The 16811-nt window shown below is 36.1% G+C and overlaps 1 protein-coding gene across 14 annotated transcripts in view; it reads right to left on the reverse strand.

The window, feature by feature from the left end:
• Positions 1 to 16811, reverse strand: part of LOC106156664 (uncharacterized) — a 35503-nt gene that overhangs the window by 5413 nt on the left and 13279 nt on the right. For 6 of the 14 annotated variants that reach the window (XM_087003452.1, XM_087003461.1, XM_087003506.1 and 3 more), the window contains 7 exons: positions 15329 to 15433; positions 13285 to 13379; positions 10159 to 10213; positions 4646 to 4696; positions 3144 to 3348; positions 2894 to 2944; positions 1794 to 2032 (listed from right to left, as the gene is read on the reverse strand). In XM_087003452.1, the coding sequence (XP_086859578.1) occupies positions 1794 to 2032; positions 2894 to 2944; positions 3144 to 3348; positions 4646 to 4696; positions 10159 to 10161 (549 nt within the window). In that variant the 5' untranslated portion in view covers positions 10162 to 10213; positions 13285 to 13379; positions 15329 to 15433. Of the gene's footprint in view, positions 1 to 1793; positions 2033 to 2893; positions 2945 to 3143; positions 3349 to 4240; positions 4294 to 4637; positions 4697 to 10158; positions 10214 to 13284; positions 13380 to 15328; positions 15434 to 16764; positions 16802 to 16811 lie in introns of all 14 variants that reach the window. The other 8 variants (XM_087003491.1, XM_087003504.1, XM_087003523.1 and 5 more) reach the window with 7 other exon arrangements.

Here is a 16811-nt window from a genome sequence, read left to right on the forward strand (position 1 = left end):
GGTAATGGTAATTACTCAATTCTGATTTATTTCATAGCTCGGTAGGAACAAGTCAGTTACCAGCACCAAACACATCACTTCTGGCATACAGATGAGTTGATGAGATATCTTTTTTGTGCCGATGTCTTGGAGTACTCTCACATTTATCTTATAAAGTGCAGTAAAATTTGAAGAGAAAATGTGCTGTGCACTCTGAATAATTGCCTTTAATCATGACTATAAATCTAAGCCTGACTAACAACTATTTCATTATGTTCCCCGCACTACCTAAATCTCTTTTGCACAACCTGAATAATGTATGAAGCAAGATATTGCACTTTGAAAATTGTCTCCTATCCTTCAGTGTGTCTGTCATCTCATGTGTGAAACAGTTGTTTATGTTTGTGGTTCTCATCCATGAGTTGCATTTGCATATAAAACAGATGAACTGTGAGGTCGATGAATGTAAAAGCAAACTGTAATTCTCGCTGCAAAATCCTATCCCATCTTTCAAATTTATATGTAGCGATGATGTGTTAATGTCTCTTTCTTACAGTCTCCAGAGTGACCCCCCTCTGTTCTACCTTGACTATGAAATTACTTCTGTTGACAAATGGCTAGCTGCAGAGCAATAAATATCCCAGACAGCTTTGCCACAACTCACTACCTCCTGGCGCACATTATGTTGTCTGCAAAAATTAACATCACTGTCACACCAAAAGCAATTACCGTCTTTTTTCCCTCTATTTGAATACAACGCAGAGTTGTTTAATGAAGCCTTGCATGAAAAAGAGTTGCATCAAAACTCAAAGATTTTTTTTCACTCTAGTTTAATTAAGTATGTTGGGTTCTTGCTATGCAACATTCATCATTTTGGAAAGACAGTTTTTAAAATTAAAACATTATTATAGGGATGGATTCAATTTTGAGACCTTAATAAAGGAGGAAATACTTATTTCAAACCATAATTTCCACTGTAGCCCTGATATAAGTTACATAACAAAATATATCCCTATATCTTTGAATAACTAAGATTCCTATCCATTTATAAAATGGGTTTATAACCCAAATTCCAAATCCTTAGAAAAACAATGCATAACAATTTTGAAAGATTTTCGCTTAAAAAAGACCCAAGGTATTGGCATACATAGGTAAAAGTCCGATAACAAAATCATTCCAAAACAAAATGCTGGCATGAAGTGTTTTACAGTCTTCTTAGTAAGGGCTGTCCTTCTGACTTGAGACGCCTATATACCCAGACGATAATTATATTTTCCAGAAAAATAGGGATTCATCCTTTCCTATTAAGGTTACAAAAGAACAATGAAGCAAAAGGTGTGCCTCCGTTTATACAGAAGGGTGAGTGTCCTCTACAGCCATACTATTGCAAAAACAAAGTATCACCACATCTGGGACTTAATATGTGAGAAAGAGTAAAGTGGTCCAAGGGAAAATTGAATAAATGCACTTTAAGTACAATATTTCCGAATGTTGGGAAGACAATTCCTAGAAGAGGTCAGGACAAGGACTTATTCATTTCAAAGGGGGTTAAAAGATGAATGGGTGAAAAGATGAATACTCATTTAACATATTTAGGAGAGGTTTTGCTGAAGAAATGCTATACTGAAGGATTTTTGTATTACAATTCCGTTTAAAAAAACAGGATGACCACAGAGGGCTTTTCATCTTGTTTGTAAAATATTAATGACATCTGTGCAGAATGCAATCCCATTTACTTTCACCTTCTGGGTATCATAATTAAGACAAAAATGTGAAAGTAGGTAAAATCTATTTTTAATTCAGTAACCCTTTACCTGCAATGTTTCCTTTGTTCCTGGCTGATCCATGTGAAAGGCAAGAATAGATTTATATTGTCCATTCATCACAGCCTCAGAGGCTTTGTTGGCCAGAGATGTTGAGAACACAAATATCTGACTTTGCTGTTGCACAAAATTCCCTTCCATTGTGGTCATATTTTGTCCCGGTTTCATCCCGGCTGCCTTGACATTTTTGGCAGAACTGGTGCATGGAGTAGTGACAGCAGGTTTTACGTCTGTAAAAACAGTGGGGGAAAAAATATAAGAGTTGCGTCAATTTATTTTATCAGACATACAAGAAAATTGAAGGGGTTAAATGTGATGTAAAACAAATTATTGTTAGATATTATTTGCAGATTCTCATAAACATCTGCTGGCAGATATTTTATCAAATACATTTAAGTGTGACATTTGAGCTATTATAGAACATCACAAAACCGCCTGTTTGTATATTTTGTCCAAATCACAAGAATCAGACATGAAAATAAAATACATTTTGCCTTTGGCATCTATCTACATGGAAGGTAAAACAAGCAAAATCAGCTAACTCCAAAGACTACACCAATCTGATCAGAGCCATGCTTTGGTAATTTACCCCATGCCCATCTCATTGTGCCGCATACGTATTAGATCTTTCACCTTAAACTGGGGCTTCATAAGGTCAACCTGTGGTTCGGGTGATATTTAAATACACCTAAACATTTTATTCAAGACACTCTTTTTTACAGTTCACTACATTCACACATCATGCGAGTTTGAAAAAAAGTTGCTGGTGTTAATGTATGGCAGATATGTACACATTCTCTTCTCTTTTCTGTAACTATTGAATTAGATAAATTCAGGATATTACAGAACAGGATATTATTATATTGAGGAGTTTGGTTTTGAATTGGATAGGCAGATAAACAGAATATACTATATCAAACAGAATAATGAAGTAATCTTGCTAATTCGCAATCATAATTGGGATATCCAATTCCACAACAATGCAAAGGTATGTCCAGGTTTGTTTTTTATGCATATCTAGCCAGGCGTGCATGGGCATGAAGGTTCCTGCACACTGGAATACAATTGGAATTCCATTTAATCAAACTCACCTTGTACGGTGCCATTTTCAGCCTTGACCTCAGAAGTAGAGTTGTGCATATCTGTAAAAATGCAAAAAAAAAAAGAATAATAATAATAATAAATAAATATAAAATAAAAAAATAACAACCATTTTTCACTCGTCATCAAACAATTTGTAATACTTCAAACAAAATAAAACCATATTTACACGTGTGAACTTCTTTCATACATACTTTATAATTGTCAAATTGATTGATATGATAAAGGAATGTGAATAACCTTTCTTATCTGTCCCATTTGTTTGTCCTGTTTCAGCACTTGCAGTGGCTGGAGCAGACTCCATTTTGAGAGCTGTGTCAGCCATGTTGGGCTTGTCTTTGTCCTTTTCGTGCAACATTCTAGTCACATCTGCAATTTGTCGTTTGAGGATACCGTCCTTGTGTAAATCTGATGCTTCAGAATTGTCTGGATTTGATTCTCGACTCTGAAATTGTTATCAGCAAATTAGCAGAGAAAAAGACACTTTTATTGGTATTCTCAGCTTCTAACTCTGGCCTTAAGATTTATTGACAAGTCATCATCCTCATAAAATATGGATATAGATACAGGAAGAATGAAAAAACATTACAATAATTAACAGCATTCAATGTTTTTACCATGAGCAGTCAATATAAAGCAATTACAGCAATTTGAGTTTTCTACTGTTCCTTGTTTTGTATTGTTATTATGCCCAAACATATTAAAAGACCCAATAAACCTATCATGTGGCTAAATATGGACCTTTTGTGGAATTCAACATTACATAAAATCACAACACAGCATTTTAGCCACAGAAACACAGCTAAGGGACTCCTTTCACCAATTTAAACTGTCAAAGTAAGTGACAGAAAAGACAAAATCTACTGCAATGAGTAGAGCTTTACCAGTCAAACTGATGTATTAATTTTGTTTTCAAAAATTTGTTGGCCTTTTAGTACCAATATGTAAGTACCTTATCATTGATTTTTCTACAGTAATAATATTCTATATAAATAGTGATGAGCACTGAAATCTAAATACTGCTATCACAATCTTTTAACTTATACACTGCATGTTACACTTTTGTGGGTTCATTCTCTTTGAAAAACTACCCCTCATGCTGTTAACATTAGAACTCAATCTATTTCTGAAGACTGCTAAATTCCTAGTACCTGTGATACCTTTAACAAAAAATGTCTACTTACAAAACTCACATTTCAGTTACAGCATAAAATATATAGCTAGTAAAAAACTGATTATGATCTATACCTGTAAACTCTCACTCAAATAAAATAAGAGATTCTGAAAACCATCAGATAGCTTCAATGCACATCATGACCCAACTTGCAAAAACTAACCACAAAATCACCTACGTCCACTGTTTGACACTTCTGATATTAGCCTCCAATACCTTAGAAGACCAGAGGAATACAATTACTATGACACAGCAAAAGATACAGTTTATATGGATCATTTCCCAAAGACAATTTAAATTAAACATAATTTTCTGCAATATCACTTTTTTTAGCAACTTCCTATGAGGGTGAAAAGCATTATTGGCTCTTATGATTATTTCATTCTGTAAAGATTTGTAAAAATTATGCCACATCTGCTGGTATTGAAATACTGTTCTGTGTTCACCACTGATGGTGACATCCTTTCCCTATACTAATTGTGCAACATGATATGACAGAATAGAATTTACTGGTAGAGATTCTGTTCTAATTGGAAATCAGTAGTTTAGGTAATACATACACACTCACAACTCTTCTGACTCTTCTTCTAACTATAGGCCTCTTTCTACAGGTGTAAATCTGAAGAAAGAAGAGAAACAATACGTCACTCTCACTGAAGATTTACAGACGTCTTTTGTGAAACAAAGAATTCATGCTGGTATGGAGTTTTGCAGAATTGTTAATACAGTACACTGCGCCTTCTGCTGTCAGTATACTTTAAGGAAATCAACTTCATCAAATTTTCTAAGGGCAAACTTTATAAAATTTACTAGAGTTTACTTAAACTTCACTAAATCAAATAGGTTCCATGGAAATGAAGCACAGTAGACTTGTAAATCAAACATCTCTAAAGACATCTCGAAACTGAGAAATTATCATCAAGAAGCTTCGAATCCATGCATTTATACCTCCACATTAATACACCCAGATACCAGTATTCCACTGTGAGAGAACCTTTGGGAACAATAAATAAGGGCCTGATATTGCCAATGCCATGTACTTGGGAAGAAAAGTGCCTCGTGTTTAATTACCTCGAGCTTCTGTTTCTGCCCAAGGTGACAGATATTGACTAGCTAATCTGTTTGGCTGCTCATTAAACAAATCAAAGGGCAGGATAAATGGGTGAACCTAGCAAGACATATAGCATGCTTGCTATGCTTCTCTTATAAGCTAGAGTGACTTACATTGTGTACAAGGTACAGGTTACAATTGAGTGAGTAAACTAATCCAATAGAATAAAACACTACTTAACATGTTGGCTGCAGCGTTAAGGGGGGGGGGGGGGGGACTGACAAGGCGGTACATTATCTTTGACAAAAGACAAAAAAGCATCACGAAGTAATGTTAAATTTTCAGTCAATATATGAACTGATGTCACAAAAGCTACATGTCAACTGTTTGCATAACAACACAAGTTTGTAGTCTAGCATACAGCCGCAATGTCACTGAGATCCTTCGTGCTGTTTTACCATTATGCACTGCCATTATTACACCTTAAGTATTATATCATAATAATAAAACAAAACTCCATTACAGTTTCAAATCTAGACTGATTCCTCAAACAAAAAGGCTAATATGGAAGGAACACGAGTTAATGTAGCATGCTTTCAAACAAATGCATCCTATTAGATAAGAAAGAATTTTTTTAAAATGGGACTCAACTTGCAAAAAGAGTCTGTGAGCAAGGAAAGAGAACCTTCCACGCAACAATTACTCCATGTCTGACATAGTAGAATTCAAATCATTTCAGTCTGTTTTAGGAAGGAACAGCAACTCCTATCCAACCTGCCATGGAGAAAATGGCAACTGTGACCGATAACATAAATCAATATCACACGAGATAGATTCAAATAAACAAACCTCGACACAATGCACTCAGTCTTTTCAGTCTAAATAATAACGAGGACAAAAACCCTGGAGCAGATCTTCCACGTGTCCCCAGCCTGTGATAACTCTGCACTGATCAACTCTGCGACGACGTGCCCTGTCCCAGATCGCTTTCATTGCCATTGCATGCCTAACACAGGACTTGTGCAACTTACACTTCCATTAAGAGGTACAGAGTGCCCCAGTTAAGTGGTACTAGTGCTACCTGTTAAAGAAAACAACTGCAAGAACTATATAAGCACTAAGTTCTTTAAAAGAGGTCAAGAAATTGAGGAAGAAATAAATAAATAAAGAACGGAGGTTAGGGTGATATGTTGCTCTTTTTCATCTCTGTGTGACACGCAACTCTTAGACACAACTAAAAATGTGCTTACTTTGGAAAAATAATGACTCGTTGGTGACAGTAACATTGCAGGTTATTCTAACTGAATATAGATGGTTAAATTTGCACCACTGAGACTTTTTAGCATATACATCAATAAAAAGTTAAGGGCAACAAAGAAAAACACAACTGTAAACTAACACTATCATAATTTAACTCTACCACTTAAAATCCAAAATATTCAAAGTTTGTAAAGTACTGCTCACTACCCAGTTTATTTTTTACTTTTTTTACTTAAAGGACAGATGAGGACATATAAAACTCATCTTCATCTAGAACTGCTCTCAACTTCAGAACAGATGATCAGTACCTTGCTGCCCTACTTAACCCAAGTGCAATACATACATATTAATAGCAGAAGAGGTGTGGACTTCCACTTGCTTCAAGTGCCATCCAATACATTCAGAACAGCTGATCCATGTTGTATCCCTAACTAAACACAAGTGGAGCACATGCACATTTACACCAGCTCATCCGTGTTATGACATCTATAACTTATTACTTTAAGTGGGGCATGTGATCATTAATCAAGACCAATATGTGTTACATTTTAACCAACAGCGATGCACCATATGCTTTTTTCAAAGCACTTGATACTAGTAACTTCACTGACTAGCACCACTGTATCATGTTACGCCATCTAACTTATTACTGTAAGTGGGGCATGCAATCATTAATCAAGACCAATATGTGTTACATTTTAACCAAGGGTAATGTACCATATGCTTTTTTTAAAGCACCTGATATTTGTAACTTGACTGACTAGCACCATAGCATCATGTCTAACTGGCTCACACCAGTTCTCGGCACTTAACAGGATCTACACATTTGTTTGAACTGATCCATGCGGCCTTTTTAGTACAAGTGCAACATATACACATTAATAACAGCTGATCCTTGCAGCTTGTCACTACTACTTTACCAAAATAACCCAATACTTCTTAATGATAAAACCATGAAACTGAGCTTTTTTCCTCACTTCTGCTCCCTTGTGGAATCGGAATCCATTTCTTAGGTGCCTCACGCTGATATATACTGTCTCAGCGGGCCTAGTCACTGCGAAGAGCAAGTACCCTAAATTTCTAGAATCAATATGCTGTTCACCTTCAGCTGAACACAGCTACAATTATGTGTGCAAATTCAACCTCACTTCCTAACTGTGTTTTCCTTCTCTCCATTGACATTGTTTGCATTATTTATACAATGTGCTTGTGTCTCGGTGTAAATGCGACTGAGAGTACTATATTGATCATATCTGTTTTGAGCAAAATACGCACCATTTCAAAAATCAGATTCACTGCCACTTTGAATACACTGTGACGCTGGCTGGGCTCAATACTCCCTGCTTTGAATCCAGCGCTGAGCTTGTTTTTTCAACATTTACCCCAACCACAGATTGTTTAACTTGAGAGAGCCTGAAGGGGCCAAGATGTTTTAAAAGGTTTATAGGTACACCAGCAATTTGCTAACTGCACTCATGTGTTTAAGGCACTTTGTATTTGCAATACAAAAGAAAGATGTATTGATCTCTTTTATCCATAGCATCAGAACAGCACTATAAAACAGAGAGGAGACACTTCCTGGCGAAGAATTAAGACAAATCAACATGGCCATAGTCTCTCACATAAGTGACAGGTGACAGAGAAGACAAACAAAGACGATAAATGTGCTGATATATACCTTAACACCTCTCTCTCTCTCTCTCTCTCTCTCTGTATATATGTCTCTAGTTTGCACACACACATACCGCACAATATGAACAAAGGTAGACAATGAATTTCTCTCTCATTCCCTCCTCTACTTCCCCCCTCTCTCTCCCTCACATATACACACACACCCACCCACACATGCACACACACTACAGACTTCCCCCCAGTCATGCCCTCCCACCTCCTTTGACTTATCAAGAACCATCTACTTGCATCAGCAAACCCACTGACATTCACAAGGCACCAAGGACACCTCCATTCTGGGAGTGCCATGGCAATATTTTCGAAACCACTGACAATCTATAATGGCACAATTACGAGGTGTTGTTTTCTAGAAACCAAGGACAACCTTCTGCAACATCAATAACCAGATTGCTGTTCAAATATTGCTTCCTTTGTTAACAGCTATCCAGTTACTTTGAATGTATGTGACAGAAGGTGTAACAAAGAGGCCTGGCTGCGTTTATAACAATTGCCAACATACCTTATCTTTTTTGATAATTGCAGAGGAATAAGGTACTAAAAATAATTCATGCTTCCAACATTGGGTTTATTGTTGTTTTCCTTTGTTAAACAGTTGGTTTAAATGATTTCTTATCCTGAAAAATATACCAATCAATAATGCATTCTTTAAAAAAAAAAAAGATGAATTTTCCCAAATCAATTGAGCAGTTGCCAATCTGTCTAAATACAGTGAGAGATGCTGTCAAACTGCCTTGCTGTTGCCATTTAAAGAATAAAGCATGTGAGCTATCTCCATATTGATCAAGCCTACAGGGGGAGTCAGGTCAGATAGGTTGTGTGATTCTGGATATAATGAAATGCATGAATAATCTGAAGAAATCATTCTACAAACTAAAATCAATTCTTTTGCAAAGACCAATTTTGGCATGCTCTACCCTGCTTGGTCTGCTATGAAAGGCATCCTGTCCATTTCTATATCTAGATATTTAATTTTCATATTCTACTCAGATTGCCTGAAGTGATATTCCAAAATCCATAAAATCACTCCACAATGGCTGTGTTCTAACCATTAAGTCTAACGGACCAGTCATCAATTATGAAAACAAAACAAATTTAATCTTAAGCTATCCCATCTTCTCAGTTAACAAAACACTATCGTGTCTATTATTCTAATCCTGTCTCTAACAGTATTTTTCCTCCCGTCTCCAGACCTTATACCTCTCTAACACATTCTCTCCTCCTCTGTCACAAACCTTTTTACAAGCTTATCTAATATGGCACCCGCCCCCTTTCCAATCTTTTTTTCTATCTCAAGCTTGCTGACATCTTATATTCCAAGTGGAACTAGTACCTACATTTTCACTGGACATAATTTTCATCTTGATAGTAAGCTCTGTCCTGCCTAACACACATCCCGAGTACCTTTACTTTCATTGAGCAGATGATCCAATACATTTTAACACCCTTGAGTTTATAACATTTTTATGATTATGAATATTATTTATCTTGTATCACAACTTCAGTAGCATTGTTCTGTAATAATTACCCCCCCCCCCCCAAAACACATAAACACACACACATACACACACACCACAAAGTCAAGGAAAAGAAAGGCCTTAGAATTCATATTCCAGTAATGTCACTACCTGCCTTCAATGGTCTTGTAATGCATGACAAACATTAAATTGCTGTCTCCTTGTCAAAAGTGAGTTCTATTGTCTACCAACATTAAACCTAAAACCCTAGTACCCACAAAGTACCTTTTCCTGTAACCAGCCGAGATGTAAGTTTTCAATTAATCATTCCTAAGTTAACAAAGAACTGTGGGCCTAACTGCACATCTGTACTCAGTGTAAATGGATGACAGTTGCTTTAAAGCCACATAATGCAGTGTTAACTACAAGCATCACTCTCCCTAGATCAATGTTAGGACCATACATTAAGCAATAATGTTAATACTGGTAATTGAATTATGACCAAAAGCAATCATCAACTCTGTCACCCGAAAGATCATCATTTCTCCATGCCTGCCCAGGAACATTAGACAGTGAATGAAAAATATTGAATTGGAGCCTTACTAGGGAGATTGATCAACTTACCATCAAAATACCAATAAGTGTTGTTCACTGCAACCATCCCCACACTGCTTGCATGCTGGAACGAGAGAAAAGCAATCAAGAGTACTGTACACAATCACTGCTACCCTGTCTCTATGCTCCCCACTGTATAAATGTGTGTGTGAATGTGCTGCTTCCCTGTAATATGAGGAATAAGCATGCAGATGAGCTGGCAACATATTCCTGGGTATTGATCTACCCAGTAAATCATATCTTCTAATTTAATTTCACACGGATGTCACTTTTCATTTGACTGAATCAACAATTTTCACACTCTGCTTATTTGCAAACAGGAGTAAGCATCAGACTTGGGAAGACTGGAGCAAGGCTGAAGAATTTAAAGACAACATTTGTTTGCTCAGTGCAGCATTCGTGATGAAGTTAATTGCAGAGAGAAAATAAAGATAATTATTTGTGCAGAGAACAATTACCATCTAATAAACCTCCTGGCTGGATGTTATGCTGTCTCATATTGCGCAGAGTAGCAGCAGCTGTGACTTGGGAATGCTCACATGCCAGACACAATAACTATGTCACTTCAGGAAAATATTTCATAGACTTTTCCCACCTCACATTTAATTTGACACATAGAAAGGAGCATGCACTGCAATAATAGTCAAACGATGAACCTTCCCCAGAAATTGTATCAAATACATTGGAATCATCTAAAGCAACCATTTTCATCATTATGTATCAGATTGATATTCCTTGCTGACATTTAAGATGCCGTCACTTATTGAATCAAAATCAACTTTCTCATTCTGCTTTATTCCCCACTACTCATGAGCTTTTTACAACCAATGATTCAAACTTCCATGCACATCAACGGATACATACATTTGCATATCTCGTAGACAGGGGCAAGGCATTCTACCTTGCTTTATTAGGAGTCTTAAACAAGTCACAACCAGCCCTACTGATACAATATGACCCATTTCTTCTGCATGAGCCTATTTTCTTTGTCTATTCAATAATGTTTACGTCTTAATCTTGTTTTTTTTTATCTCTTCACCGATGCTTACTCCTTTTTTCTTCCTCTACCAAATCTAATGGAGAAAACTAAGGGCCAATAACAAAATCACTTAAAGGACTTGCTGCAAATATTTATGCAGAATAAAAGAAGGGGGAAATACTTTTAAGAGCATTTAGTGTGCCCATTTTTATATGTTACTCACTAATAGCATACAAAAGCCTTCTGTCCATTTCAAAATTTTATATATCAATAGTAGGAAACATAACACTAAGCTCTTATGCTGTCATTGTTTCTTTCTTTTTTTTTTTTTTGGTTATTTTGGTTATTATTTTAAATGTGAATTAAAAAAATTATACATTCTTAGCAGTTTGATAGATGCTTAAATACAAAATGTGCTGATCCAAAAAGCCCCAGGCACCACTTAAATTTACCTTAGGATGAACTATAAATAAATCACATATATGTTTTAAATCTGTCCACAAGTCACTTTAGACTGTTATCTGTGCTACATACTGTTATGACAGATTTTTCTTGAAGAGAAAGCCAATCTTCTCTTCACCTAACCATATACAGTGTGATTTTAAATGTCCAAACTGAGCTCCAAAGACAAATATGCCTGCCATACTGCAGGCAGAACTCACACTAATCTTCACCCTGAATCATGCCATTAGGCCAGACTCCATATCAGATCCTAACTGCAAGATCAATCTTCACTCCTAGTAAGGCCAAAACAACAGCTTTTTTTGTTGTCTCATTTTAAACTACAAGAAAAAAATATGATTGAGGAATTTAAGGATGAAAGGAATTTTTATTCCAAGGAAAGGTGGGCTATTTAAGCTTGCAACATTGTTAATTATTTTAGACCCTAGGCTACCACAAATCTTGAAGCACAAGATTATGAACCCTAAACCGAGGGAAAAGACATAAAGAGCATTGTCATATGAATTTTTAAAGATTAACATGTTAACTACCATCCAAGCAGTAATGCTGAAGCCACTCACTGAAAAAAGCCAGATAAAAATCAAGAAACCAACTGAGACTAACCATTTTTTTATCAAAAATATATTTCAATAAATTCATTCTTTCCTTTATTTTTCTTTTTTATATAGAGTCCATGTGTTAGGTAGGAAAATCCTCCAGCAAGAGTCTTTTTTCCTCTGCACAGGAATATACTTATTCACAGCTATAAAAGCGTGACCTTTTCTGCTTGGCCTTGTTGGAAAGCTTAAGTAATTAACACATCTATTGGAGTGACTTCGCAGTGCTGAAAATGTCAATGAGTCTCAAGCTGGTTTGTTCTGCTGGTCTCAGGGCACACTACTACATCAGATTAAAATTGATGGCAAGGTAGAAACAAGTGTTTTCAGGAACTGGTTCCAGGAAATGCGTGGCCTTTTTTTCACAGCAGAACCAGATCACTTATCACTAAACAATTGCATCTTTGTTCACTGGAGTGTCAAGTGCTAGATAAGGTGAGGACCGAAAGAGATTATGCCCTAGATTGAACAACAAAAAACTGACAACCAGTCTTAAAATTGCCTGAGAAAATAAAGTGAATCTTAAATTAGGCATAACACCATTTCTTTAAGAAAGAACCAAAAAAAGAAAAAAAGAAGAAAGATAATTATATAGGTATATCAAAACAGAATAACAGGAAATTTGAATTCTGAAGTGAATAAAAAGAGGGGGGTGAGGGAGAGGCAATGAACAGAAAATATAAATTGGTATAATTCATATCTATTCAGTGAATGCCTTGGTAGGTAAAACTGTTTTGATCATTTTTTCTCTTTTGACCTTTATGGCTATGTTATATACATGTAAATATAATAATATATGCTTGCCTGCTGTAGCATATGCACAAACTCTTTCCATATGATACACTTATGTGCCGTCACAGCTGACTCAAAGCTTGTGTTGCTCAAAAACACCAAAATTTGAAAAAAAAGCTCTGGCACACTTCTCATGTCAACAGTTCCATAACCATTGCCATGTGTTCAATACCAACATATAATATTTCTAAATCGTGACCCTCTGCCTGAGCATCTGCAGTCAACCAACTATGTTCTCACTAACTTGGCCGCAGCTCTTGACTTGCACTCGGGCAGAGCCAATTTTCCTGTGCAAACTTTACTCACCATAGTGTCCGGATCATGGCTGCCATTTAGGATGTCCCCCAGCTCCTCCTGCCTTTCCTTGCAGACATGGTGTTTCAACAACAGAGAAGCTCGATCTGAAATATACAACAATGACAGCTGTCAATCAAGTGTCACTGACACTTAATGCAGTCAGTTTTCTTGGCAGTTTATCAGCAGTGGTACCAAATTCAAACTTTCTGTAACCAATGTCGTATTATTGTTTAAGCTTTGATTCAGAGAAATGGTTTCTTTTAATTCTCTAGTTGCAGATATTCATCTTTTTAATACCAGTCAGAGTGTCCTTCGCCTGTCTTTCAGCCACCAGTTCAATACTCATACACTATTCAGCAAGAATTTTTATCAGTCCACTGTCTACTTTCAGTCAGTAGAATTCACATCTTGAAGCAAGACACCATGTCTTTCTGGCATTTTAGATGACTGTATCAAAAATGGATGCCATTTGAATCTTGTAGGTGTTTCTTAATCATAATCAGTATATGTAATTATACATACCTGAAAGCCAAAAAAGTTATTCTCTCTGCCTGTGTGAAAAAACTCCTATCAAACCTACTTATCTGACCTGTTAAATCTAAATTATATCTTTTAGTAGGATGTCTAGGCAATAACAAAGATTTTTTAACCACAGCTTTCCACATCGGTTATATCACATTTATATGACATATCTGCAACGATTACCGATTATCACATAACCAAATACTAGCTAGAGTGTCTGCGGATCTCAAAAAAAAAAAAAAAAAAACATTACTTCAATTTTCTTGTTATCAAACATATGCAGTCCTGTGACTTGATCTACTGATTCATAAAATGAAACCATCATTGCAGTTTTGTTCTATCCTCATGCTATCTACTATTTTACATTTTATTTTTGGTCTGATGACTGAACAGCATTTTTATTGCAAGTTCTTCTCTTGTACTGTCTGTATTAAGGGTGAAAGGGTGGGGATGGGAGTTCAAATCCATTGCCATTAGAAAAAGAGTGGTGTGAATATTTTTTTCTGTAAAATCCTATAATTTGATATTGAGAGATAATAAGTTCCACCTATGTTCTACTGGATAAAAGCAATAATCTCTTCACTTAGACAGCCTCTAAAGAGAAATGTTGTTTTTCTCCGAAAAATGTCTGAGAAATTGTGAAATCATAAAGAGGGATTAAAAACAAACCCTCCCCATATCCAATTCTTTGAAATACTCACTGCCACAAAATCAAATGTCATTTCACGTCTTATTTTCTTGAAACACGGGGAAACTTTTCAAATTTCATGGCAATGGAGAAGGCTCTTGGTGCAAGCAAAACTTACATAAATGAGATTTCTAGAAATTTCCTAGAAAGGAAGTCCCTGGAGAGTTAGCATTGTCCAGTGCAAGTAATAACCAGTCCCTAATGATGACCAGATGGTCAGATCTATTATCAGTATTGATGAATATTGATGGTCACAACCCATCGGTAGATTTTTCGTCAACAAATTGAAAGCATCAACTGTGTCACAGAAAATATGGACCATAAATTGTTTGAATGTTTTGAATGGATCCTGGTAACAAAGGTGAAATACAATCAAACTGCACTGAAGGAAAAGGCTTTTAAGTTCAGCATCTTCCCATACTTCCCATCTTCCACTCACTGCTGTTTGAATTTATGAAAATCATTGTATAACACCTGATGTGTGTATTCTAAATCTTTTCCATTTTCTGACTATTAAAACCATTTGGAAAAAGGCACTTCCTCATCATTAAAAAAACTAGTGCCAGTCATCAGACCAAACAAATTACTAGCTTCCACCACAGAAATAATTTTCTACTGCTGCTTATGTATTTTACGACAAATTTGGATAAAACATTCAAATGCAAAGTAAAACTTTTTTACTGCTTGAAATTATGGGAGCAGTTTTGCAACTGATTTCAGCTTCTTAGCTTTCCTGAGCATCTACACAATTATAGGGTTGAGTATTAAAACTAAACTACTTTTGTAGGTGACTTTCCAAGTTTCTAATGATCATCCACCTTGGCCTTAATTACAGAAACTCACCTTTTTTTGTAAAGTGTCCACCTGAGTTCAGAATCTTTTAAGTCCTTGCACACTTGCACCTTCTGGGGTAAAAACTGTTTTAAATGGGTCTTCTAGTAGCTTACTCTGAAACAAAAAAGAATTTATTTAATTCTGCTGACAAGTCAACCATGCAGGTGCCTGCAATGGTAGAAAAAATTGGAATATTACATGAATAGATGGTGTTACTACCTGTCAATAAACAAGAATAAAAAATCCAGTAAGCAACTTTCAAAAACAAATACCTGCATGAGCAACTCATCACAGAGAAACATGAATGAAACCACTACCACAAGTTTTGCTACATACGACACTTCATCTGTAGGTTGTTTGTCAAAGTTATGACTAAGCTAGATCAAGTTCTGAGATCAGCCTAAATATTACGACACTCCTAATAGATTTTTACCACCAAAACCTTGTGCCCAGGTGCTACATAAGAAAGTTAATATGAAAATGAAGCAACAGAATTACTACTTTTTCTCTGAACTTGATACATATATATATCTTTGCAGGGGGCATTTATAACAGAGGATACCTGAATCAGCACCAGACAGACACAAAACTTTTGTCAACAAGAAACCCTGTTTTTGTTGCTCAAGTGTTTGCTCTAATCATGCCAACTGTGACATCTGGCAAGATGTCACATTGCACAGGCGGTAGCAACATATCCACAAAGTTTGAGATGCCACACACACCGTTCCAATCTGCTCTCATCACATCTACATGCACTTCTACATTCCACTTACACCACATTCCACCATTTTATTTCTGTTTTGCAAGTGCCATTTTTTCCTACAGCAACAAGAGCCATGTTGAATATTCAAATAGGAATTTGACAAAATATCATTGACATCAATGACAAACTATGTGCCACCTATTTGGTGCTCTGGTCATTTTGTTCCACACACAATAAAATTAAGCAAAATGCTGATAAATTTATTTCTTCCCCCACTGTGACAACCAGTTTGTCATCAGTCACCTTGGATCTTATTAGCATGTCTCAGACAGTCTAATAGCTTATCTTTATTGTGTCCAACCTAGATTTTTTGATCTTCTCTGAAGCAATGGATACAGTCACACAATGCCACAAACCAAAAAAATGTAGAACAGACAATAATCTTGAAAAGGTAAACAACTGTAATATAAACAAAGGGTCATCTATGTGCTAACACTGGACAAAAACTATAAGTACAACTACTTGGTGTAATGAAATAATATTGTTTTTCCTGTAATGCTTCTTAATATGTCTATCATTTAAGAAGTGGAGCAGGGGGGTAAAAGCTCTGTTAGCAATATACATGACAATCTTCAGAGTTCTTTGCACCTGTGTGACATGTACAAGCCAAGGTATTCATTTTTTACTTTCAGTTCTCCCACTGGGCAGGTTACCTACAGTCCTGACAACACTGTGTACCTACCTAATACTTGACGATCCTAGCTTCCTGTACTCTTCTCCTGACAAGAA

The sequence above is a fragment of the Lingula anatina genome, chromosome 1 (assembly GCF_051362555.1).
Source record: "Lingula anatina isolate TDL-2025a chromosome 1, LinAna3.0, whole genome shotgun sequence".
NCBI classification, from domain to species: Eukaryota; Metazoa; Brachiopoda; class Lingulata; order Lingulida; family Lingulidae; genus Lingula; species Lingula anatina.